Source organism: Trypanosoma brucei, chromosome 2 (genome assembly GCF_000002445.2).
Source record: "Trypanosoma brucei brucei TREU927 chromosome 2, complete sequence".
In the NCBI taxonomy this organism is placed as follows: domain Eukaryota; phylum Euglenozoa; class Kinetoplastea; order Trypanosomatida; family Trypanosomatidae; genus Trypanosoma; species Trypanosoma brucei.
Window position 1 is genome coordinate 518,183 of NC_005063.2, and position 23,065 is coordinate 541,247.

Consider the following 23,065-nt stretch of genomic DNA (forward strand, 5'->3'; position numbering starts at 1 on the left):
TCGCACTCCCTCTTTTTATTTGTTTCTCCGGGGATTTTTTTTAACTTTCCTCTGCTGGTGGACCCTTTGAGTGCAACGCAGACTGTTGTGATGATGCCGGTGGGGTTTGAGAATGGGAAGAAGATGCCTCCGGGGAGAGTAGTTGAGCGACTATTTTTGGCTCTTTCGGATTGCATCTACCCTAATTCTTTGTGGGGTTCCACTTAATTCTGCTCTCCGTTGCTTCGAAGAAACTTCCTTTCTGGCACGCTAATGTTCAGCGTCAGCTTTGTGGCGCCTTTATTAACGGCACTTTGTGCTACCCTTGGTCCGTGTTTCTGTACTATTCTTCTTTACTGCACGAGCGTGCAGTGTCGCTCTGTCGGACATTACAACATATGCTATGCATATCGTCTCCAGTTTTTTCTTCGTGTATTTACGGGCTGGTTGAGGGGGCCTTTTCGATGTAACTTTATTCGTTTTCTGACGCTTTTTCACAGGTGCTTGAGAGTCACCGACAATTTGTCCATCCGATACATATCTTTCGTTTCCTGAAGCCTTTTTTCTTCAAAAAAAAAGGCTGATTAACTGGGTTGTGCTTGTTCATCCGTCATTTGGGATCTAGCTCTTCTTTTACGTTTTAACGAGCTGTGTTAGGTCGGTATATCTTGAGAGTATGGTGTGCTTGGCGTGTAGTTGGGAGGATCAGGGAGGTGTTTTTGTTTGTGTCCATTAACTAATCGGCTTGCTCGGTTTTGTTGTTTTGCGCAGAAGAAGCATGGTGTTGCTGGGTTGTGTGAGTCGGATGCATGCGAGTGATGAAGCAATGAAGACAGTTTAGAAGAGGTCTATGAGAATATGTTACTGTGTTTATTGCTCCGCCACTATACTTTGTTAATGATAATGGACACAACGGTAACTATGGGGCAGTTACCAACTCCCTTAGGTCAGATTGGTTTACTGCTTATTTCGCTGTGCGCATCCCGATTGTTGAAGCGCACTTTCTTCATTTGTGCATATCATTTTCCGAAAATCGAGGGAGCATTGTCAACCGTTTTTTTGTTACGGCTAGTACGGCGACATCAAGTTGGTATGAAGCTATCTAAATGAAGGTGATCGCAATGAAAGCAGAGGACGGGTGGCCGACGATGCCCATTTGGGAAATGCGTTCTCACTCATTCGTTCTTTCCACTAGGGCTTTCTGCGGTTGATTTCCTCTATTTGTGGGTTACTTGAAATCAATTTCCACATTTTTATACCTTTTTGCAAACGTGTGACATCCACCTGCTGTATGCGTCCACCTGAAGTTAGTCCAGACACTTAAGTTAACATTGATGTACATTTTCTACCTCTTTCATTGCTTTACCTTGTTACATTCATTAAGCACATTGCTGTGTGGCTCACAGCAGGGGCCTTGTGCAAACAGAAATAGCTCCCGTTTTCTGTGATAGGAGGCAATAAGGTGTGAGTCAAAGTTCGGGGAGATTGGGTTCTGCTTCCCGATAGGACCCGCCTCTAGCGCAGTTTGGTGTTAAAAGATCTTGTCGAAGGAATTTGTACTGGTTGAGGAAGAGGAGTTGTTGGCTTGAGATATACAACAGCTGTTTACCGCATTTGCACATTCTGAACAGGCGTGCCTGTGGCCCATAAGCAAGGAATTGCTCACGGTATTCTCTGGAGGGGTACCTTTCTATTTCCGGGCTGATAGGCGCTTTTTCGTTCAGCCACTTAACGTCCCCCGTGATGCTCAAAGTTGCTCCGAGTGAGTTGCAGTTTGGCACGCTGGCGGTGAATGAGACACCCGCGTATTGTCGTTTCTGTGTTCAGAACGCTGACACACATGAATCTTTATCGGTGAAGTTGACGGCTGCGACTTATTCATCTTGCGTCCGCTTCCAGCTTTGCGACGACGCACTGCTAGTAGACGACGATGACGCTGATGGTGGTGGCATGTACGGATCTTGGCAATGCTCCGACACACTAGGGCCAACGCCGAAGTTTTACAACGCTGCCTACGATAGTATTAATTTGATTGAACTACTTGAACTTCACCCGAACGAAGCACGAGAGATCATTGCTATCTTTAGTCCCGATCCTGAGGTATTTCCCAATGTTGTGGAGCGTACGGCACCGACACTGGTGAGTGGTACCATTCAACTGACGTCTACTTCACTCCCAAGAGCAACCCCGGCGCGTTCACTAACGTGGAGCGACGATGTGGGTTGCGTCACCTCCTCGTGTGCGCCGTCTCCCCTGCTTTGCGCTGGTGACAAAGGCTGCTCGCCTCTATTTTCCTCGCAACCTACACCGCTGTCCCGCACTGCGGACGGTACGTTAAAGAGCAAAACAGTTACATCAGCCAACCGCGGCTTTCTTCACGCCGCCGTCCGGTCGGAGACTCTGACCCTCCCATTCAGTGCCACCGTGTTTCTTTCTGCATTCACTGTGTCTGTGTCAGAGCTCCAGGCAACGATGGCTCCCAGTAGAACGCACCTGATGGGATTCAAAATAACGAATATTTCACCGCTTCCGCTGCAGCTCGTCATTCGTATGCAAACGATGCCCCACAAAAACGTTGAATTAACTGTCTGTGAAGAAGACCAGTTCGAAGTGTCACTGATCGGACGGGTGTTAGTGCTTGATGGCCATGCCTCGATGAATTTCACTGTCATCGTCCGCACTGCTGCTGTTTCCGAACTGGCCGGTAGTGGCGCGATAATGAAACGGTTTTGTCACCGCACTGTTCTTCAATGTGATAATCTTCGTGATGCACGCAACTCAGAGCTTATATCGGTTAATGTGAATGTTGTGCCTGAGCACCTTCAGAAACCCCTGGTTAGCGTGGCTGACCCCTACCTCGACTTCGGTGCTGTGTACCGAGGTACGCGGGTTGTGCGGGAGGTGAGTATTTGCAATGTTAGCCGTGAAGATTTAACGGTGCGCTTGCTTAACCCCCGGCCACCGCACTGCGAAGGTGTACTAACCCTTGTTCGTGGTGCCAGAAGTGAAGCTAGTGGCGGGAAGGACATAAAGAGCGTAAAAAATAGTACCCCTGTTAAGATCACTGACAAGAAGAAGAGTAGCACCGCTGTCGTAGGACCATACGATAACATTGTACCTGCTGATGAGCTCGTAATGGCAGCTCAGAAGGGCTCATTGCAGGTTGGCGTCATGTACGTTGCGTCCACGGACTCAGAGTATAAAGGGACCGCGAACCTCAAGTTTGAACTGGATTTCGTCATCACAGGATATGAGAGTGGTGCCAATAGCAGCAGGCGTGAGCAACGTGTGGTTGTTCGGTGTGTAGCGACACTCTTTACGAGCACCATCGTGGCTCCGCTAACTAATATCAACTTCGGAGACTGTCCTGTTGGCCAGACACGCCGGGTCACATTTCATATTGAGAACCCTTCGCTACTACCAACTACCATCAACGTGCAGCTTCGAAGTAAAATTGTCTCTATTGAAGGGGTGCCCGCGCGGCTCTCCGAAACGGGCGCACCTGAAACAGTCGGGGAGTTTTCCATTGCGCCTCAGAGCAGTCTGCCTTTGACGTTGCGGATGACCCCACAACGTGTCAATCCAACGTACTGCAAGCAGCTTACTGTTGTAAACGTATCAAATCCTGCGGAGGACCGTCTCATATTAACCATTGAGGCAAATAACATGCAACCCGCCGACATGGAGCTTCATAATGAATTCTATACGTGTGAGAGTCGGCCCCTGTGCTACGAGGATGGAGTGAACAAAACTAGGGACGGGGCTAGTGGTGGTAGCAGTATTGAAGCGGATGAACGTAGCGGTGGTGGTGCAGCACCGCTGCGTGCTATTGCAAGTGTTCCGCTTTTTGTTGCCTACAGGCTGCTGTCGAGGGTGAACTATCCTCTCGAGCTGCAGCTTTCTACGACAGGTGCGGAGATTGGTACATTTTGTTTGGAGGGGATGCCGTCGGCGGACTGGGAGGCACTTGCTGTGGAGCTGCACTCATGCTGTTGCTTTGGCGGCGAGGATACGGCTAGTAAATTGGCACCTGAGCGTGCGGAGGAGGTGCGAGACGGAGTAATGCGTGCGTTGAATAACCACGCTATGTCTGTAAGTTCGGTGGTACTGGAACCGCGAGGCAGCACCACTTTGTATGCCTGTATTCTGCGAAATTCAATTGGCGGCGTGGACGCTGTGACAAAGGAGGATGGTATTAATATAGGCATAGAGCACGTCGAACTGCGGCGTTTTATGCGGCTTTCGTACCGGGTTTGTTCCACACGCTTTGAACTGGGCGGCCAGAGGGCTAAACACTTCGGAGAGGTAAATGTCGGTGAGCGGAGGTCTACAAAGGTGCCCATCACCAATCAGTGCAATTCTCTGTTGCTTCTACGCGTGACGAAGTCACGAAGTGTTATGGCTGGCTATATTCGTGTGGATGGCTCAGATCGCAATTCTATTTACTTTCGCATTCGTCCGTTCGCTACGAAAGAACTGGAACTAACCTTTTCTCCGGGGCTGAAGGGGAGCCTTGAGGAACGTATTCAGTTTGTTAATATCCTCAACCCTGGCAACGAAGTTGTAATTACTGTAAAGGCTACTGTCACTAAGGCCGAAACTTTCGATGTAAGCCCTGATTCGTGGAGCTTTGGTCTCGTTTCCGTGCCAATGCTTCAGCCGGTTACTAGTGGCGTCGCAACAAACGTCAGAGGATCGACTTTAGTGGCGGGAAAGGGAAACGGAGGTGCTGGCAATGACGATAGTAGCCGCCAAGTGGCTCGCGTCGGAGCCCGTTTCACTGTGTCTAACACAAGTAGCGCGCGCCGTGCCTTGCGGCTGAAGCTTGACACCACGGTTAGTAACAGCAGTGTGGGTGGAGGAAATGAAAATGCCCATTGCCCATTGGAGCGTTTTTTCAGGTTTGAGGGGATTGATGTTCGGCTGCAGCTGGAGATGGAACGGGGTGGCGCGTCTTCCGGTTCTTCCCGGAAGCTGGAGGAAAAGATTGAGAAACTCGAGCAAAAGTTGAAGATATATCGTCGTAAGAACAAGGTTGATAAAGTTGCTGCTGCAGTGCGCCAGATTGAGGAGCTTAAACGCGCACTGATGGGCGAGGTTGTGGATATCAACACACTTGAGCCTGACGATGGTGACACAAAGAGTAGAGATCCCCAACAACAACGACTTCAGGACTTGAAGTCCCCCCGTGAAACCCCCGAAGGCGAGGACGAGAAGTTTGCAGCCTCCAAGGTGCGGTTGCAGGAGCACGGTGAGCTCCTCTCAATGCTTCTTCGGGATGGGATTGCGTTATCCGAAATGAATGCTGGGGAATCAATTATTCTCGTGCTGGGGATTACATGCACCCGGACGGCTGAGCACATTCCGGCAGCACAAAGTGGCATTTTAACTTTTGTGCTGTACGAGGCAAACGACACGGAGGCAAGCAGAACCATACCTGTCGATATAACACTTGTGCGTGTAGAGGGGGAAGCAGACATCGGAACAGTGGTAGGAGGGGAGAGGCCGTTGGCCCATGCGGGCAAAGCTGGTGGAGGATCAAGCACCGATGCAAATTTGCCGGGGATACTGCCGCCGACGCCTCGTTCTCCGTCACGTCCAGGGAGCGACAACCCATCGCCGATGCAGGCTCCTCCAGAAACATCAGGAGGAGCCGCACAACTGACGCGACCAGGACCAGCCTCACAGTGTGATTCCACCTCGTTTATATCACTTGAGCTGGGTGATGTTGTGGGAGTATCATCTTTCATGTGCTTTCCAATGATTTCATTAAACAACTGCGTTGTGCAAGAACGGTGTGATTTTACATTTTACGTGCGCACTACTATGGACACCTCGATTGTAGTACTTGAGCCCTTTCGATGTTGCGGCCCCGGTGTCGTTACCAGCGGTAGCTACGGTGGGTGTATGGATGCCATGGTTGATGCCTGTGGAGCTATGGATGACCGTGAGATTTGTAAGGGATCAGCGGCTGTTAGCCACATGGCGACCGCCAGGGTTGTTGGTGAAGAAATGTCGGCCCTTTCAGGGCCTTGCTCTACGTTGAGAGCGACAGTAAGAACTTTGGATGCGTCTTTCAGGTTTTCTCGACGGAGGGGTGCTCTCCACTCGCGACAGCCGCTTTCCATCAACGTTCAGTGCACACCGAGTAGCGGTGGTCCGCAACGCTACTTTATCCCCGTCGCAAACCTTCAGGACGAGGGCAACGTGACTTACCTCGTGGTGAGCCTTAATCCATCGCCAGTGGATGATGGATGCCTGCTTAAAGTGGCTCCAAGCACTTTGAGCATGCGCGACATCGTCCTGCCATGTGACACTGCTCTTTTGGACGTCCAATCGTTTGCTGTGCGTAGCCATGTAGGCCGGCCGCATGCGTTACTTATTCGATCAACTAGGCCGGCACTTGTCAGACTGTTCGAGGACGCCAAATGTAGCGTCCCACTGAAAAACCCCGTTAGGTGCTCATTTTCCGAGAAACTTAAAGTTTACGTGCAGCTTCGCCCAAGCGAACATTCTCGAAAGCATGCAAGTCGAGTGGTGACCGCCGGCATACTCATTGAGGCTATAGTCTCTACCCGGGGCCTCGACTGTGGGCATAGTGGTGACCCTATTCACGGAGGTCAGTGCGGTTATGCTATTCTCGCGCATTCCGTTGTCCGCGTGTCTGCACGCATTGGCAGCGGTGAACTGGTGTTGCGTGAATCATTTATCGATATGGGCTCCGTGGCTCCTCACTGTCATCAGGCCCAAACCACTCTAACTGTGTGGAACCCCTCCGACTGCTTTGAGGTGCGGGCTCGGTTGGTTGCCTCCATGCCGCTTACCGGCATTGGCATTCCCGAAATTACCCTCCCCCCGGGTGGTAAGGTTGATGTGCCCATAACGTTGCATATTCCGACTCCGGGACTTGTCCGTGAGTCGATATCTTTGCATAATCTTAGCTGCAAGCAGAAGACGCTGAGTGTGCGACTTAATGTGTTGAGACTTGATGAAGCGATATCAGTAAGCGTCGTCCCATATGAAGTCCAGATGCAGGGAGAAGCGCTGCTGCATTCAACCGCGGTTCATCCCGGATGTGCTCAGGATGGTTGTGGTGTCGTAGCTTTCCCCACCGCTGCTGTTGTATGTGGGGAGGGCGGTGTGTTTCGCCTCCATAACCCCGTGGTTAGCACCGCCATGCATGTGACAAACAACAGCATGAGGAGCCTCATTCTTATAGCAAGGAGCAGCGCCCCATTTGTTTTCGGGCATCCTGATACCACTTTGCAGCTGTCGGGAGTGCCACCGTATCACGAAGATGGCTTCGTTTCTATGTACCTGCCCTCTCCACCCGATTCTTATCCCTCTTCTTTGGCTGAGACGGAGACAGAGACGGAGGCCGAGGCGGAGATGAAACCGCTTTCACATTCGTATACCCGCGGTCGTCTGCTGCTTGATGCGCGTCACACACAGGCGGTCGCGTGGACGCTTACATCGACTCCGCCGTTTACTCTAAAGCAGAAGCAGCGGCTGCTGCGACACGAGCTGGTAACAGTGGAGGTCGCAGCGTACATCTACGTTGGTCAAGTCGTGGAGGAAACGACAGGTTTTCCATTTAATGACATGATGTTCTCGGCGGTGCGGCCCTTGCCAATGGCGGAGCAGTGCGTTCTCGTACCAAAGTTTTTGCTTAACTTCGCGGTGAGCGAAGGCCGCGTGGAACCATCCGTTATTGACCTGGGCGTTGTTGTTGTGAATAAGGGCCACGTGGGTAGTAGTCCGCTAACGTCATCCACCGCGGAAGTCCCTGCGAAGCAAACTGATGTATTGTGCAAAAACGAAGTCGATGTCCCAAAATTGCGACGGCAAGCTGAAATATCAACAGCCACTGCACCACGTGCGGAGAGAAAGGATGGAAACAACCTAAATCATGCCATATCAATACGGTTGGTGAACTCTTCTTTTGTTTTGCCTTTGAACTTAAGCGTGGAGTGTGAACCCACGGTGAGGTTTGCGAGCAACCGTGTGACGGTACCTCCTGGTCAAACCGTTGTGGTGGAGGCTGTGCTCGTTCCGAAGCTGATCCAGTCTGAGGGGCCATTTCGTCTTTCCGTTTACTTCGTGAATGAACAGAATCCAGAGAATGACATGGTTGTCTGCGTCACGGGCCAATACTACCAAAAGTCGTTTAGGCTTTCATGGGACGGAGTCGTTGATGGCCGCAAGGAGTCGCTGTCGATGCAACCGCTTCGTTTGGAAGACATATCCACCGCTACTTCGGCCGTTCTCTCTCAAACAAAAATCACAATGACGGCCGTAGAGCCAAACATTGAGGTTGGAGTACGGGCAGTTGTGAATCCAGAGCTTGAAGGTGTTATTCAGCTTCAGGCACTGCAGTATGACGCCTCTTCCACCCTGCAGAGCGTTATATTTGGCCAAGTGCCACTGCTGGCCATGGCTGGAAACACCAATCCCAACAGCGACAGCGTCGCTGGTGTGTCTGTTAACAGTGGTGGAGCCCCTGGCAACGGTGGGAGCAACAATGGCAGTGGGTTAACGGCTGGCGCTGTGGGCACGGGCTCGAATACTGGTGGAATAACTCCGGTCGGTGCCGATTCTGGGGGCGCTTTACCCGCTGTGGGTGTGGCGGGCAGCGCTGGAGGTCCGCTGAATGCAGGTTGTGGTTGTGCCGCAGACAATCCTGCAGCGCCGTCAGTCCCAGGAAGGGGCGTAGTGGTTTGCTCAAAGGATCATCAACAATTTCGGTTGCGTTGCGTACTTGTTAAGGAGGATTTTCCAGTGTTGGCGGGTGTTTTCTTCGGGCAGCGAAAGCATAAACACACGGCCGATATTCTTCGCGAGAGACAGGGCCTAACATTCACCAAGCTTGAGGAGTTAAAGTCGCAACGTTCCGCGGTATCCCAAACGATGTGGTTAGGAACACTCCACTTCTCGAATGAGGTGACGGGAGGTGATGAGGAGGTGCAAATATTTAGTTCACTTAGCGCGTTCTGCACTTTCAAGGTATCGTCCAAACTGGTGCTCCGGCCACGGTGCTCCTTGACTTCGGGATCCGCCGTGGACGGTGCAACTGCAGTAGCACATGTGGGGACGGCGACAGTAGCTCCCGAGGCGATGTACGTTTATGAAGGTGAGTTGGTTGTCTCAAATCTCTGCCAGGAGCACGTTGTAAGGCTTTCCATCACCCCGTTGCTAAATTGTGGACATCACGACGGTGTCGTTCTTCAGTGCGTATCGTGTGAAGGATCCAAGGATACGGCAGGGATGTCTGCGGATGATGCCTCTGCGACGGGAAATAGCAATAATTTCGCCAGCAGTGACATTGGTTACGGTGACGGTGCTAACCTTGCTGATGTATGTACGAAAAATGACTCACGGGCGTCCCTACCAGTTTCTAGTAGTGCTCATCTACCAGAATTACCGCAAACAAACGTGAAGTCCCCTGGTACCGCCTCACAATCAACGGTAATAATGCCGATATCTCCTCAGAATACCGTGCGTGTGCGGGTGTTGCTTTGCATAGACAGAGCGCGTAACAAATCGAGTGTTGAACAGGGCGCTGGATTGGCCCTGTTTGATGAAGCCGTTGCGTGCAGCTTCGCTGCCGTTCGTATCTCACTTGCGCCGGCAGATGATAACGACCGAGAGAAGGAGCAGCAACAAAAGCAGCAAGAACAACTTACCAGGCAACCCTTTCGACGTGCGGATTCCTCTGGTGTTTTGGCTAGTGGAAATTCTGGCTCCGTTTCTTACAAAGCCGTAAAGGACAACATCTCGGAAGGAGAGAAGGGGGTTGCAGCAGACAGGGAGGACACTGCAGTAGGGAATGCTGCCCCACCCGGGAGCAACCCGTTGGATGTAACACCCGATGTTAAACCTGACCGCCCCGAGATCCTCTCTTCGCAGCTCACACGGTCCCACACTGTGCTCTCCCTTAGCGGCAACTGCACCGAAGTGCGCGACTGCACGGGGGTGTACACCTCTAGCTTTTCTTTCAGCAAGGACTCCGTGCCCACTACAGACATCACTATCACTAATCACCTCAGTGACGGTGCGGTTGAGTATGCCGTTGCTGTCATTTCCCAAGGCCCACAGCCATGGTTGCTTCTTCCAGTTTCCACCGCTGTGCTGGAACCTGGGGAGACCCAACCACTTCGGCTCAACATTCTCTCCACAGATGCTGGTTCGTTCGTTGGTCACGTGAGCATCAGCAGTGGTATCACCCCTGGAAAGCTAATCCTGTTGAAATTGAATGCTGAGGTGTTCCTTCCCACTGCGGGGGAGGGTCTGTTTGAAATTCTTACTTCCAATGGGCAGCGTCTCTCTAGCGGAATGGAGAAAGATATTTTCGTTGGGAGGCTCTTTGGGGACAAAACTCACCGTGCCCGCGTGGCCCTTGAGATTGTGAACCGCTCCTCTGTTCCTCTTGAGTTCCCTGTGAGTGTGGGGAAGTCGATGCGCATGGAATACATAAGTGCTCCGGGGGAGGAGGTGAGCTCAGCAATAATGAGGAACAATATCTCCGATACCGCAGGTGGCCGCGACGTTGATCTGAAAACTGGCCCACGCACCGCGAAGGAAGCCGATGAGGAGGATAGCAAGCAGCAGGAACAACGCGGAGCTTACAATGATGGTGACAGGGGTTCCGGTAACGTGCCTGGTGCCTCTCATCCCCGGTGTTCCGTCCGACTTCTCGTGTGTCATTTACACAGCGTGTCGGCGATGCGTGGCGAGCGATACTTTGTTGTTGACCCAAAGTCTCGACTGAAGGTGGCCTTTTTGTTGGTGTGTGATCACCTACAGTTACCAGGGGGTCTTTCAGCATCCGGTGAGGCTGAGGTGGTGCTGACTTGCAAGCAGGCCCGTGACGCACGATACGTGTTTAAGACATACTTCCGTGTCTGTAGACCTTCTTTCTCCGTGCAGAGGGAGCAGCTTTTCACTCAGGTGGAGAACTACACGGTTGCCCTTGCGGTGACTAATCTTAACCCTCAGGAGTCTCTAATTTTGTTCCGGACCGCTTCACCCGTGCTCGTTGTCCAAGTTCCGACTGAGCAAGAAGGGGAGGACCCAGGCTGTGCTCTGATTACTATTGCAGGTGGGGCGACCGCGTTTTTTAACGTTCGGCTTGACATTTCGCGGCTTGCTTCCTTGTACAACTGGAGTAAGTCGGGAAATAACAGCGGCAACGGTGATGATACCGCTAACTGTGATGTGGATACTTTGTTGCAACCGTTGTCTGAGCATGGCGTGCTACTCAATGTCCGCAACCCAAGTGAACACGTTCGAGTGGAGTTTTGCTTTTTCCCGTCCACGACTGTTCAGGGACCTTCCGCCTCGTCCTTGTCAGCTGCGGCGGTGGCAGCGGTGTACCCTGTTTCGCAGTCGATCAAGTTGTCGCGCCGACTCAACTGCGAAAAGCGGCTGTACCGCTTTGTTCAAGAGTTTTCACGTGTGTTGTCCGAAGTATCAGAGTTTCTTCTACCAGAGATACAGGAGCATGCCTCTCTTGAGGGGTTTCTCCTTTCACCAACTGTAAATGATGGCACGAGTGGTGGGACTACGACGGGTCGCGGCTCCGGATTCGGTAACAATTGGAATAATGGTGATAGTACTCATGGAGGCGCTGTTGGAAGTGGTGGTAGCACTGCTGGAGCTGCCAGTCATGAGAGTGTCAGTGGCGCAGGGCATCCGGGTCGGAAGGACAGTTTGGAGGGGAGGGAGGAGGGAGATGAGGATAACCGTGTGAGTTTGTTGGAGGATCGAATGCCTTCCTCTCAACGCTCCCACTGCTGGCGGGCTCTTCATGGGTTATTAGTGGACCTTTCTTGGTTGGTGGAGGAGCTTGTGTATTACTCCATTATGCTCAGTAACTCCAGGGCCATCGAAGCGTACGGCGTCTTTCTTGCAACGTCGGTTAGCGGTCATCCACTGCTACGTCTCTGGCGGCAACACCGGAAGAAGTTGCCCCCAGCGTTGCCCCTTGCAATCTTCGAACAATTCCTCGAGGCAATCGATGCCCTCCCTTGTTGAACAGAACCGTCAGTTAGGCACAAGTCCGCTGTGTAAGGTCGGTATTGAGCGTTTGTTGAGGTGATATGATGCTGCGTCAAGGGATTATATGCGTACATATATATATATATTTATGTACATGTGTCTGTGTATTTAAATGCAAACACGTATGTGCTGCGTTCTTTTAGTTGCTTTAGGCATTTGCCGGGTAGGGGTGTGATCCCCGGTTGAAGTCTCGCAAAGACGAGTCTTTACGCTATCCTCGAACCACTGTGTATGTATGTGTTTGGGTATGTAGCACCACGGGGTTACTGTGGGAGAGGGATGCCAAAAATGAAAATGCATATTTTTCCGTGCTTAACGTGGTTTGTAGCACCTTTTCCTTCCTAGCCAGTAATCTTTTTCCCCCTTTTGGATACCTCCCGTTCTTCTTATCACGTTGGTGAGGCGCATAGCCGCATAAACAAGTGTAGCGGCTGGGGTTGCAGACGTGTGACGGTGGCGGTTTTTTTTTTCCTTCCTGTGAGGCACTATGTGCTGCGGTTGGAGCTGCTCACGTTGCCATCCCTCCCTGCTGCAGCTTCTTATTGTTGAAATCTCACTTGGACAACAATCCTCTGCGTCCTTTCTTATCGTTTCCCCTGCTAGCCAAAAGTGGCACGGTTCCTCCCCCTAGTGAGCTCACTGTATTTGTCGGCGGTGATATTTTGTTTAAACTCATCATCTTTGTCTTTATTTCTTCTTTCTTTCTTTCTTCCTGTCCCTTTCCCTCGCTCTACAACATACTGATTTAAACAGTTCGCAGTTTTTCTTAAAAAACGATAAGAACATCCACACAAGAAACAATCACAGGCGCAATCAGCAGCATCAACGATCAGCCGCATCCTCGACATTATTTTGAGAACAAGTTGTTGATCATTTCAAGGAAAATCACAAGCAACCCGAGCAGAGGCAATATGGCAAAGGGCAAGAGAGTCGGTGAGTCAAAGGGAGCGCAGAAACGCCAAAAGAAGGTCCTTCGGGATAATGTGCGAGGCATTACACGTGGATCCATCCGCCGCCTCGCCCGCCGTGCCGGGGTGAAACGCATCTCTGGCGTTATCTACGACGAGGTCCGCGGCGTTCTCAAAACTTTTGTGGAAAGCATTGTGCGTGACGCGGGTGCATACACGGAATACTCCCGCAAGAAAACAGTCACAGCAGCCCACGTGGTGTTCGCATTGCGCAAGCGGGGGAAGGTTCTTTACGGGTACGACTGAGAGATGCAAGGAAGCGAGCGTAATACTTAAAAAAAAAAATAATAATAAGGGGAAGGCAAACCAGAGAAAAATGAATAGAGGGGGTGAGGTAATTGTTTTATGGGGATACAAGAGGGTAGTGTGTGTGTGTGTGTGTGTGAGGGGGGGAGGAGGAGGGGAGGGAAAACAATGAGTAAGAAAAAGGAAGTGAGTGAAAGAAGGATGATCTTGGAAAGTGGGGTTGTGTAGTAAAGGGAAGGTTTATCTATCATTTCTCTTTCTTTCTTTTTTTCTTTGCATCTTGTCACTGTTGGCACACCTTCGGTGAGTAGGAATTGCATATGTTTGTGTGTGTGTGGGTCTGTTACATATGGCGCGTCAACCCGTAGGTTAAAGACGTGGCGCAAATGTGATAACTGTGAGTGACTCTGTGTTTTCCTCCCTTCTTTATTCCCTCCTCACGAAGTGGTTGCTGTGCCTGTTCAGTGATTGAATCGTAAGTTGTATGGAGTAGTGAACGTTGCCTGTAAGTGAACCAACCGGAAAGAAGGGATTGGAAAGGCGGCGCGGTTTTGCAATTCAGGTACATAGCTTAGGATATGTTGCGATGTTGCGCAGGAGGTTCCTTCTTTTTTTTTTTTCATTTTTGTTGGAAGGGAAGGGGGCGGGTAGTGGAGGAAAGAATAACGAGAACCGCAAAGATGTAGTTATAACAGCATAGCGGTTAGTTTTGTTGATTTGACTCCCCAACTTGTAACGATCGGAGCCCCTGGTTTGGCACCCGTGTCTTCCTCATCCAAACGAAACATCAGGGAGATGTTGCGAGTTAAAGAAGGGGCGATGGAAAAGAAAAAAGAAAAAGAAAAAAAAATAACAACGGTAGAAGAGGAGGTACGAGTCTGCACACATAACTATGTTGAAAAGGGGGACTGGAGACACAGTGAAGGATTTTTTTGTGCATATAAACATAAAGGAGATTGTAGTTTGCATCTGCGCATGCAACACATTCGGCTGATTTCCAATTATGTGTTTCTGCGCTGCATCATTGTTGTTGGGGTAGGTCTTACCATATCCTCCGTAGTCAAGGCAGCTTCTTTTCCTTTTCCTTTCCCTTCCCTTCCCTTTTTTTACTTTTTTCTTTTGCTCAAATGCTTGCGAATGTATATATGTATATATATATATGTTTGCATCTGATTCTCTCAGCGTATCTCTCTCTTCTCCGGCTTGTATCTGTGTTTTTGTTTTTTTTTTGTACGTCATTTGCTCCATTATTTTACCATTTCAATCAAGGCCAATCTGTTGAAAGCAGGAGATGTTTGTTTATGTGTGTGTGAGGTGCGGCAGGTAGTGGTTGTGGCATTACAAATGCGTGTGTCTGTTTTACATACGAGTGCCCTCGACGTGGTAATAATTATCATCATTATCACAATGTCACCACTTGTGTTCCTGGCTTACTTTTCATTCCGTTGGCACTATGGTGTAAAACATGCGTACATATGTATATATATATATAGATGTGTGTGTATTTGTATGTGCGGGCACGTGGACTCGCACACCCATTGGTGTCGTAGGCCTCGCTACCTCCACTTTCTCTCACTTCTGCTTCTTTAAACATGGCAAGTTGTTTGTAATTTTATTCTTTAATTACTTGTGGTCATTGTTTGTTTCCCTTACCTGCTGCCCTGCGAGAGGAAACATATATTTCCTTCATCTAATTTATTCTCATGCGTACATATATATATATATATATATATAGATGTGTGTGTATCTCTTCTTTTTTTCTTTTCTTTTCTTTTTTTTATCAGGGGGTTCGAGCAGTGGGGAGTATATCCGGCAGCCCGTCCGTGAGTGCGTTAAAAGTATACGTTTTGGCGTACGTAGTTGTTTGCCTGCCCATACTGCCTCCCACTCTCTTGCCTAGTATAAATATAAATATTTATATATACTTGTGCATATATTTATATAAATACACACGTTTTAGTTTTCCTGAGCAGGAAGTAGTGATTTCATAGTGGACCCGCCGGCGCATTGCTGTGCAAGTTTATTTGGGGGAGGGGAAGGTTAGATTTCTTTTTTTTTTTTTGAAAAAAAAAGAAGAGAAGGTAGTCCCCTCCGCTCTCTGCGCGTTCTCTAGTTTGTATCATTATTTTCATCCCTTGTCTTGCTTTGTTGTTCGATTGGTCACTCTAAGTCTTTACGTACGAGCAGGTGACCACCCATGCCCTTCGCGGCAAATGTTGTACAGAATACCAATGATCATAGTCACACTGGTGATAAAGGCAATGAAGGCGACATTGTGAAGGTGGGGGAAGGCGTGAGTTTACAATCGAGTACGTTGGACATCGTCAAATCAGTTGGTGAGGGAAGCGCCGCGGGTGAGGCTCCAGGCACTTCTTTTCGCACCATTGCGGCTGGTGCGATGGGTAGCCGTGCGAAAGGCGCATGGGAGGTAACATCAACTTCAGGGAAACCCACGACAAGTTCAGAAAAAGGCGACACGGCGGGCTTTGCGGAGTCCCCAGGGAATAATCCCAACTTTCTTAGGTCGCCACTTCAGCGTGTGTTAGTGCCGAAGACGAGTTCGAGAGGAACAAATAGACTCGACGGCAGGAACCCATTGGGGGAAGGTGCGGTGCGCAAAGATGGTGACAAGTCCAGTGGTAGTTGTGTTAAACCAAGCGTCAATGGTGACAACAAATGTGATACTATTGGGAGTCTTGCACGCCGTGCACCACCAGGGCTTACGATGGGACGTAGCGAACTTGGCAGTGCGAGGGATGAGTGGCCTGTGCAGTCTCCAAGAGGCGTGTGGCCCCATCCAGCGCTCAGTGGTAAAAGTAGTCCAAACTTTTATGGGAGCCCCGTGAATACTTCGACACGGGCTCCCTTTTTTTCACCACTGCCGGCTGCTGCTCTTCCCCCTAGTAACACAGTTCCTGGCACATTAAAGCGTCAACTATACAATGTAGATACCGCGAATGAGGAAATGATGATGCCGAACAACAGTTTCGCCAGTACCATCGTCACCAGTGGTAGTCGATGTGATAATAGAGACCCTGCCTTTTCGGATTGTGGAGAAGCTGGAATCTTTACGCCTAAGCGTGTGGGACGTGATTCAAGGTCAGCGACACCGACCCGGTGGTATAACACATCATTTCATGGTAATTATGCGGGAGGTCCCATGAGAAGGACGAGTACAGCGGAACGTGGGAAGTTGTCAGCGGCGAATGAGCAGAATGGGGAGAGACGGGAAGTGCAGAGCGCGACGGTGAGTCCCGGATTGGGACCGACTACTGTCGAGGTTTATGATACCTCTATTTCTTCTAGAACTGGAAACGCTATCAAGGAGCAAAGGTCACTTTCACCCAACGTGCAGCCGGCTTGTTTCTATCCCATCAACTGGAGCAGCTGCCCTTCGAGAGATAATGATGATAGTAACGCAGGGGATCGCATCTCCGTCCCTGGTGCGGTGTTGGTGCCCGTTGACTCCGATGCCACAAATCGTGATCCCCAGGAAGGTGCACCCACTAATAGTTGTCAACTTCATAATCACTGCCTTAATCGCACAGATTCCGAGTGGTGGTTCAAGGACCCCACGATTTTCTTGCTCAATGTCAATCTCATAAAACTACTCGAGTTGAGGGAGGAGATGGAAAGACTAAATGAACAACGGAGTGTGGATCGACCGCATTCTGCATATGAAAGAAGGGGAAGGGAGGCGTCACTGCACTCTTCCCACTCCATTATGCTCGCCGGCATGCTCGAAAAACTGGAGTCTATTCAGTTCCAAATAGCATACTCTATTTTGGACATCAAAAACGTGTTGTTAAAGCACCATTTCGCGAAATGGTCAAATACGGGGGTTCGAGATTGTGTTTCGAACGTTGTCTCAGCGTGGGATGCACACGGGCCAGCCTCTAAGGAATTTAAGGAAGCATCCTACATTCTTCTAGACCTGGTTTCAGCCGAAGAGCGTGGAAGCATCACATACACCAACGTTCACCGCATGTGGAATGCCCTTGGTACCAGCCGCACCGCATCGTGTGCCGCTACTGCATTCTGTTTTGTGTCACTTCTCTGCTTCGTGGTTGTCGCTGCGGCTGGCACACTTCCCGGTTGGGTTTGTGCAGCCGTGGCTTCTATCGGTGCGCTTCTTATGGTTTCCGTCGTTACGATTACGTCGGTACAGCTGCACTACAGCTCCGTTTCCGCACGTGTCTGGGGATTCAGCCACAATGAGATGTTAAAGCGTGTAGAGGCCGTTCAACAAAACCTCTACGATGGGGGAGAGGGGGCGACGGGCGTGCCCGTTGGATATAGTGATTTAGTTGCAGTGCAAAAAGCACCGGGCAGTAGCTCCACCTGTTTCCAACTGGGCAAGACCAGCTCCCAGGGGCATATGTTACCTCAACAAGATGCACCGCGGGATGATTGCGCCAGGGACTGCGGGCCGCTCTCGTCCAGAAATTCCTTTTACTCGCGTAGCCAGTTAAGGATACCAAATGATACCACTGGGATCTTACGTAAAGTCCCATCCATGTCAAATGTGAAGTGCTCTTCGGGTGCAAGTAATGGTGCTATTAGCAGTGGGAGGAGCGAGAAGCAGGCAGGTTCCTTGAGAGATTCGTCTCCCTGCCTGCGCAGGGCTGATCGTCAAGAGAATGATTGGTGGAATCAACCGGCTGGGGGCCGCTGGAATGATGATTCCTTCAATCGGTGCTCTCCTATGGAGCGGGTTCCCGTGGGCCATGCAGACAATCCATTGGTTGCCGGTGGCTCTGGGAGGGAGTGGCAAGAGGCATTGAGTGAACAGAAGAGAGAGTGCGACACTGCCGTTCGGAAGCAAATTGGTCGTCGTCAATCCGTTGATGGTGACAGGGCAGCCGCCAATGTTCTGGCGGTACCCTCTGAGTTCAATCACGGAGAAGAGAGGCCCAGACAATTCCGTGGCGCACAACGCCCCCAATCGAGGGGAGTAGACAGTGAAGTAGAGCGAATGTTGCGCGACGCCGCCTCCAAGGCCGCTTTAAATTCGGCATACGTTGCCCCTATGAACATTTTTTCCGATGAAGCGTCACCAGGTTCTTCGCTGCTTCTTACGTCGGCTACGGGTATGCAGGGCAACCTCCTCGGCACAGGCTCCGATGGACTTCCTATTACTGCATTCGTGTACTGCCTGGACGATGTGGTTGCCAGCACACTTTTGGCCAACCTCTGGAATCGGAGCATTTATGTAATGCAGCGAAGCGGGCTAGAGGATATCGATATGACATATAAATCCTGTGCAGTACAGACCAAGGTAATTCTTGTACACGCTCCAGATGTGGATGGCGCGCATTTGGACGTCGTGCTATCGTGGATGAAGGGAGGTGAGCGTTTAGTGTTCTTTTTTGCCTCGTCGTCGGAGTTTATTCCTTCATGTATTCCTAAAGCGTCGCAGTTAGTGCTTCCACTAACATCCCACGACATTGGACGGCTCTTTTCCTCCTCTCTCACGGATGAGATGGCCTCAAAGAGTTTGTTTGGTCTCTCTCGTAATCTTCAGATTCCCTCTTACACGTTGGGGCGTCGGTTAGGCGGTGGGGCGTTTGGTGCCGTCTTTGAGGCGACGATGGACGATCTCAACGGGCGCTGCGCCGTGAAGGTAATGTGTCTTCGTGGGAATAAGCGTGACAACGGTGCTCGTAATAACGGTAAGGGTGTTCGGATGCCAGAGGTTGTGCGGGAGATTGAGGTCATGCGTATGTTGAACCACCCAAACCTTGTGCGATACCTTTTCTGCAATTGGGACGGCAAATGTGTGTCTATATTCATGGAATTGTGCCCTGGTGGGACGCTGAGTGATGCCATTACCAATGGGGACATACAGGGAGCGGATCATATTATTAGTATACTTCGTGATGTCATCAACGGTGTGGTGTACCTGCACGATCATCACATCACCCATCGCGACCTTAAACCGGAAAACATACTATTCCGTGACGGCCGTGCGAAGGTGTCTGACTTCGGTACAGCTGTTCAAAGAGATTCGGGGCTAAAAAATACGCGAGGAACTCTTGCGTACATGGCGCCGGAAGTGCTCCTCGGTGAGCCGTATGGCAAGGCATGTGATGTGTGGTCTATTGGTTGTATTGTTGCCGAGGCCTTAGGTATTTCAACTAACTGCAGCAACAAATGTGCTGCTCAAGACGCTCAGCATCAGAAACAACAGCGGCCTGTAACCGATCAGCAGTTCTCACCAACAAATCAGGGACTGGCGGAGTTGTGTGAGAGGTATCGCACGATGGATGAAAGGGAAACACGTGTGTTCGACTGTGATGATCCAACTGTATGTGATTTTCTTCAGCATTGCCTGCACCGTAACCCGGAGAAACGGCCCAGTCCAAAGGAGTTGCTGGAGCATCCCCTTTTGAATGCCCGGTGTGGCTCAGCTGTTTGGGAGTGGGTGGAGTCCGTAATTGCTCGTCAGCGTGCCATGCCGCTTCGCCGCAGGACCTCCACCGTTATTTTGACTTCCGTGGCTGTAAATAAAGGTGCCGGAATTGGCCGTGATGATGATACCGATGGGGCGGATGGAATGGGTGGTGGTGAAGGTGGTGGGTTGCATACCACATATATTTCCCGTGTTGCGTCTATGAGTGCCGCATCATTGCAGTCCATAAGTGAGGAGGGTCAAAATAGCGCCTCGTGGGGTACTTCATTTGGTGATCAGGGAGTTGTTTAGGAATATATGTAAAAGGGAAGAAGGGAGGGACGGCAGCGGCAGCGGCAGCGGCATTGGCATTGGCATTGGCGATGACGGTGAAGGTTATGATGATGATGATGGTTGTGGAGCCAACAGTGAATGTAAGGGGAGAAAGGAATTTTATAAACGTGAGTGTGTATGTGCTTCCACTGGTGTATTTCTTTGTGAGACTTGGGGATTTTTCTGGGTTTCCCTCTCTTTTTTTTTTTGGTTTCGTAGGTGTTTTTGTGCGTACATAAATATATGTGTTTTTTTCTTCCTTTTTGCGCTTTTTGGCAGTATTTGAGTTCCCAGGGTGTTTTTTAGTGTGTGTGTGGGTGGGCGACATGTAAAAAAAATATCAATGAACAAGTATATATATATATATATATATATATGTACACCGTATATATGTTTTGTTGTATATATATGTATATTTATACATAATTTATATATACTTGTATTTGCGTGGGTGTTTGTGCTTCTCTCTTTGTTCGCTTGCTTGTTGTTTGTTTGCTTTTTTTTTCTTTGTTTGGGGAAGAGGGTAATCGTTTTTTTTGTTTTTTTGACGTGGCAGGGTGTGATGAAGCGCTGTGATGTTTTTGTTTTACTTTAAACCCTTTCCCTATCCCTTCTGCTTTTTGTGGGCGTGTTTCTTTGTTGGCGTTTGACAACCATTCGTTATGCTCAACAAGTTCATTCTAGTTATAATTCTCAGAGTGAGCGAGCAATATTCCGTCACTTTCGGGGGTTCTTTTTTTTTTTTTTGGTTTGGTTATTTTTATTTGGTAATATTTCTTTCCTTCTTTCTTTCTTTCCCCCTCCTTCCTCTTTATTCCAAAAGTTCTCGCCTTTTTTATTTCATTTTCTTAGTTTAGCGCAGGCCGTTGCATGTGCACCACCGGAACAAAAAAAAATCAACAGAAAATAAAGATCAAGTAAATAAAACGAAAAAGAAAATAAGAGAGAGAAAAAAAACGGTAAGGCAAAAAGAAAAAAAACCAAGTTATAAGGAGGGAGCACACATAGAAATATTTACGCACATACAATTTTACCGCCCTTCTTCTTAATTTTTTCCCTTCTATCCATGTGCTTAATCATCTTATTTGGCTTCTAGTTCTTAGTTCTGTTCGTTTACTTTACTTTACTTTCTTTTTCCCCTTTCTTTCTTTCTGTTTTTGAATTTGTCTCTCAGAGTTCCATTTTTTTTTTTTATCTTTTATGTTCACATTTCACTCTCCCTCTCTTTAGCGCAGGGTGAAGTGTGCATTTGTGTGTATTTGTATGTATGGGAGAAACCAACCAACCAACCAATTAAAATATATAAACAAACAAAATAAAAAAGATATTCCGTTGCTACAAGTTCCGTTCAGCGCCTTTTTTTTGTTTTTGTTTCGTTACTGTTTGTATAATCTCGCTTGTTAATGGTGTGCATGTGTGCAGTTTTAAGGAAACGGTGGGGTCGCGCGGATTCGTGCGTGTCGTGTGTAATTTCTTTCCTTTTTCTTTTTTTTTTCTTTTTTTTTTTTTGGTCTCTTTATATATCATATGTATTAATTTGAGTGAACGAAAACAAAACAAAACAGAACGAGAAGGGGGAGGGGAGGGGAGGGAGAACAAAAGAACAACAACACCAATGAAAAAAAAAAAGAAAAGAAAAGAAATAAAGGAAGAAAGAAAGAGAAAAAACAACAACAACAACAACAACACGTAAATTGCTGACGTGTATGTCATTTTTCTTCTCTGCATGAATTATCTCCATTGAACTTTTCTTCAATATTAACACATAAATGTTTATATATGTTTATATATAAGTTAATGTGTTATAAATATGTATGAATATATAAATATATGAATGTTTCATTTCATCATCTTTGCATGTTTAGGCAACACCAAGCATAAAAAGGGAGAAGCTGAAGCCGAAAAGAAAAAAGAAAGAAAAGTAAAAAAGCAAAAAAAAAGTAATTTAAAAAGCGCGTTTCAATATGTTAGATATAGCAATGATAGTACGGATAATAACAACATTATGTCAACACATTCATATATAAATGAATAAATAAAAATATTTATATATATGCAAGGTCTAAGGAAGGTCAGCGAACACGACAATATTAATGCAGGAGGATGATGCTGATGAAACAAACAACAACAACAACAACAACAACAACAAAAAGAAAGATGCAATGGCGGTGACGGGAACCGAAAGCAAAGAAAAGAAAAAATACCCCAACAATTTGGTGATTGCGTGCAGGAAATTGCAGATGCGTATGAGCGATTACATCTCCAGAAACATATATTATATTAATCCAGTTGAATGATGGACTTTACAACTTATCTTAACAAAATTTTTATATTTTTATATTTATTAAGTTGTAATAATGTTGATAATAACGTTATATTGATGTGGAAGACCGTCTCTTCATTCATAACAAAATTTATCATTCCGTGTTAAAACTTCAACGAATGGAGGAACGCCCCTTCAAAAATAAATAAATAATAATAATAATAATAAAAGGGGTGGTGGTGGTGGTGGTTTGTGGAAAAGGGAGGGGGAAGAAATAATAAATGAATGAATGAACTAATAGTTATTAGTTTATGTGTCAGCTTTGTTTGCTTTTTTCCCCCTTTCTGTTTTCCTCTTTTTTTTTTCCTCCTCACTTTACTTTACTTCACTTTACTTTACTATTTTTTTTCTTCGTTTGCCTTTTGCTCTTTTTTTTTTTGCATTTCTACGTGTTGAAATGTTTCATTAATGGAAGTTGCCATCAAAATTCTTCTTCTGCTTTTAACAATTTCTGTTTTACATCCTTTTCATTTATCTACATTTCCTTTGTCTTTTTTTTTTCTTTCTCTGGTTCCACCTAAAAGGGTTTTAATTTTAACTCTTTGCACATATTTTGCTTCTTTTCTTTCTTTCTTTCTTTTTTCCCCCTTTTTGTCGTCTTGTTTTTTTTTTCTTCTCATTGAACAATACTTGTTGACAAATAAATCAGCTTTAATACACACAATAGCAAAGCTGAAAGCAAACAACACATACATATTATACATATACATACTCACGTAAAAAAAAAAAAAGAAGGAAGGCAGGAAAGAAGAGGAAAAACAAAAACAA

General features: G+C 48.2%; 3 protein-coding genes across 3 annotated transcripts, besides 30 other annotated features; all 3 read left to right on the forward strand.

The window, feature by feature from the left end:
* Positions 1 to 23,065: part of a sequence feature (sequence corresponds to BAC RPCI93-10C8) that runs on past both edges of the window.
* Tb927.2.2650 (hypothetical protein, conserved) lies at positions 1,723 to 12,012 on the forward strand (the record flags this gene model as incomplete). Its single annotated transcript, XM_946467.1, has 1 exon — positions 1,723 to 12,012. One exon carries the CDS (start codon positions 1,723 to 1,725, stop codon positions 12,010 to 12,012), a length of 10,290 nt encoding a protein of 3,429 aa, XP_951560.1.
* Positions 7,336 to 7,369: a microsatellite.
* Positions 12,098 to 12,164: a microsatellite.
* Positions 12,948 to 13,250, forward strand: Tb927.2.2670 (histone H4, putative; the record flags this gene model as incomplete). Its single annotated transcript, XM_946468.1, has 1 exon — positions 12,948 to 13,250. One exon carries the CDS (start codon positions 12,948 to 12,950, stop codon positions 13,248 to 13,250), a length of 303 nt encoding a protein of 100 aa, XP_951561.1.
* Positions 13,277 to 13,298: a sequence feature (AT_rich).
* Positions 13,369 to 13,389: a microsatellite.
* Positions 14,074 to 14,100: a microsatellite.
* Positions 14,321 to 14,374: a sequence feature (CT-rich).
* Positions 14,724 to 14,764: a microsatellite.
* Positions 14,959 to 14,984: a microsatellite.
* Positions 14,997 to 15,029: a sequence feature (T-rich).
* Positions 15,151 to 15,202: a microsatellite.
* On the forward strand, positions 15,448 to 19,953 carry Tb927.2.2720 (protein kinase, putative; the record flags this gene model as incomplete). Its single annotated transcript, XM_946469.1, has 1 exon — positions 15,448 to 19,953. One exon carries the CDS (start codon positions 15,448 to 15,450, stop codon positions 19,951 to 19,953), a length of 4,506 nt encoding a protein of 1,501 aa, XP_951562.1.
* Positions 20,327 to 20,410: a microsatellite.
* Positions 20,443 to 20,488: a microsatellite.
* Positions 20,748 to 20,771: a microsatellite.
* Positions 20,859 to 20,954: a sequence feature (A-rich).
* Positions 21,088 to 21,202: a sequence feature (CT-rich).
* Positions 21,445 to 21,483: a microsatellite.
* Positions 21,593 to 21,642: a sequence feature (A-rich).
* Positions 21,641 to 21,662: a microsatellite.
* Positions 21,730 to 21,806: a microsatellite.
* Positions 21,876 to 21,914: a sequence feature (A-rich).
* Positions 21,994 to 22,029: a sequence feature (AT_rich).
* Positions 22,095 to 22,123: a microsatellite.
* Positions 22,295 to 22,322: a sequence feature (AT_rich).
* Positions 22,446 to 22,465: a microsatellite.
* Positions 22,559 to 22,609: a sequence feature (T-rich).
* Positions 22,610 to 22,637: a microsatellite.
* Positions 22,638 to 22,676: a sequence feature (T-rich).
* Positions 22,854 to 22,880: a microsatellite.
* Positions 23,052 to 23,065: part of a microsatellite that runs on past the window's edge.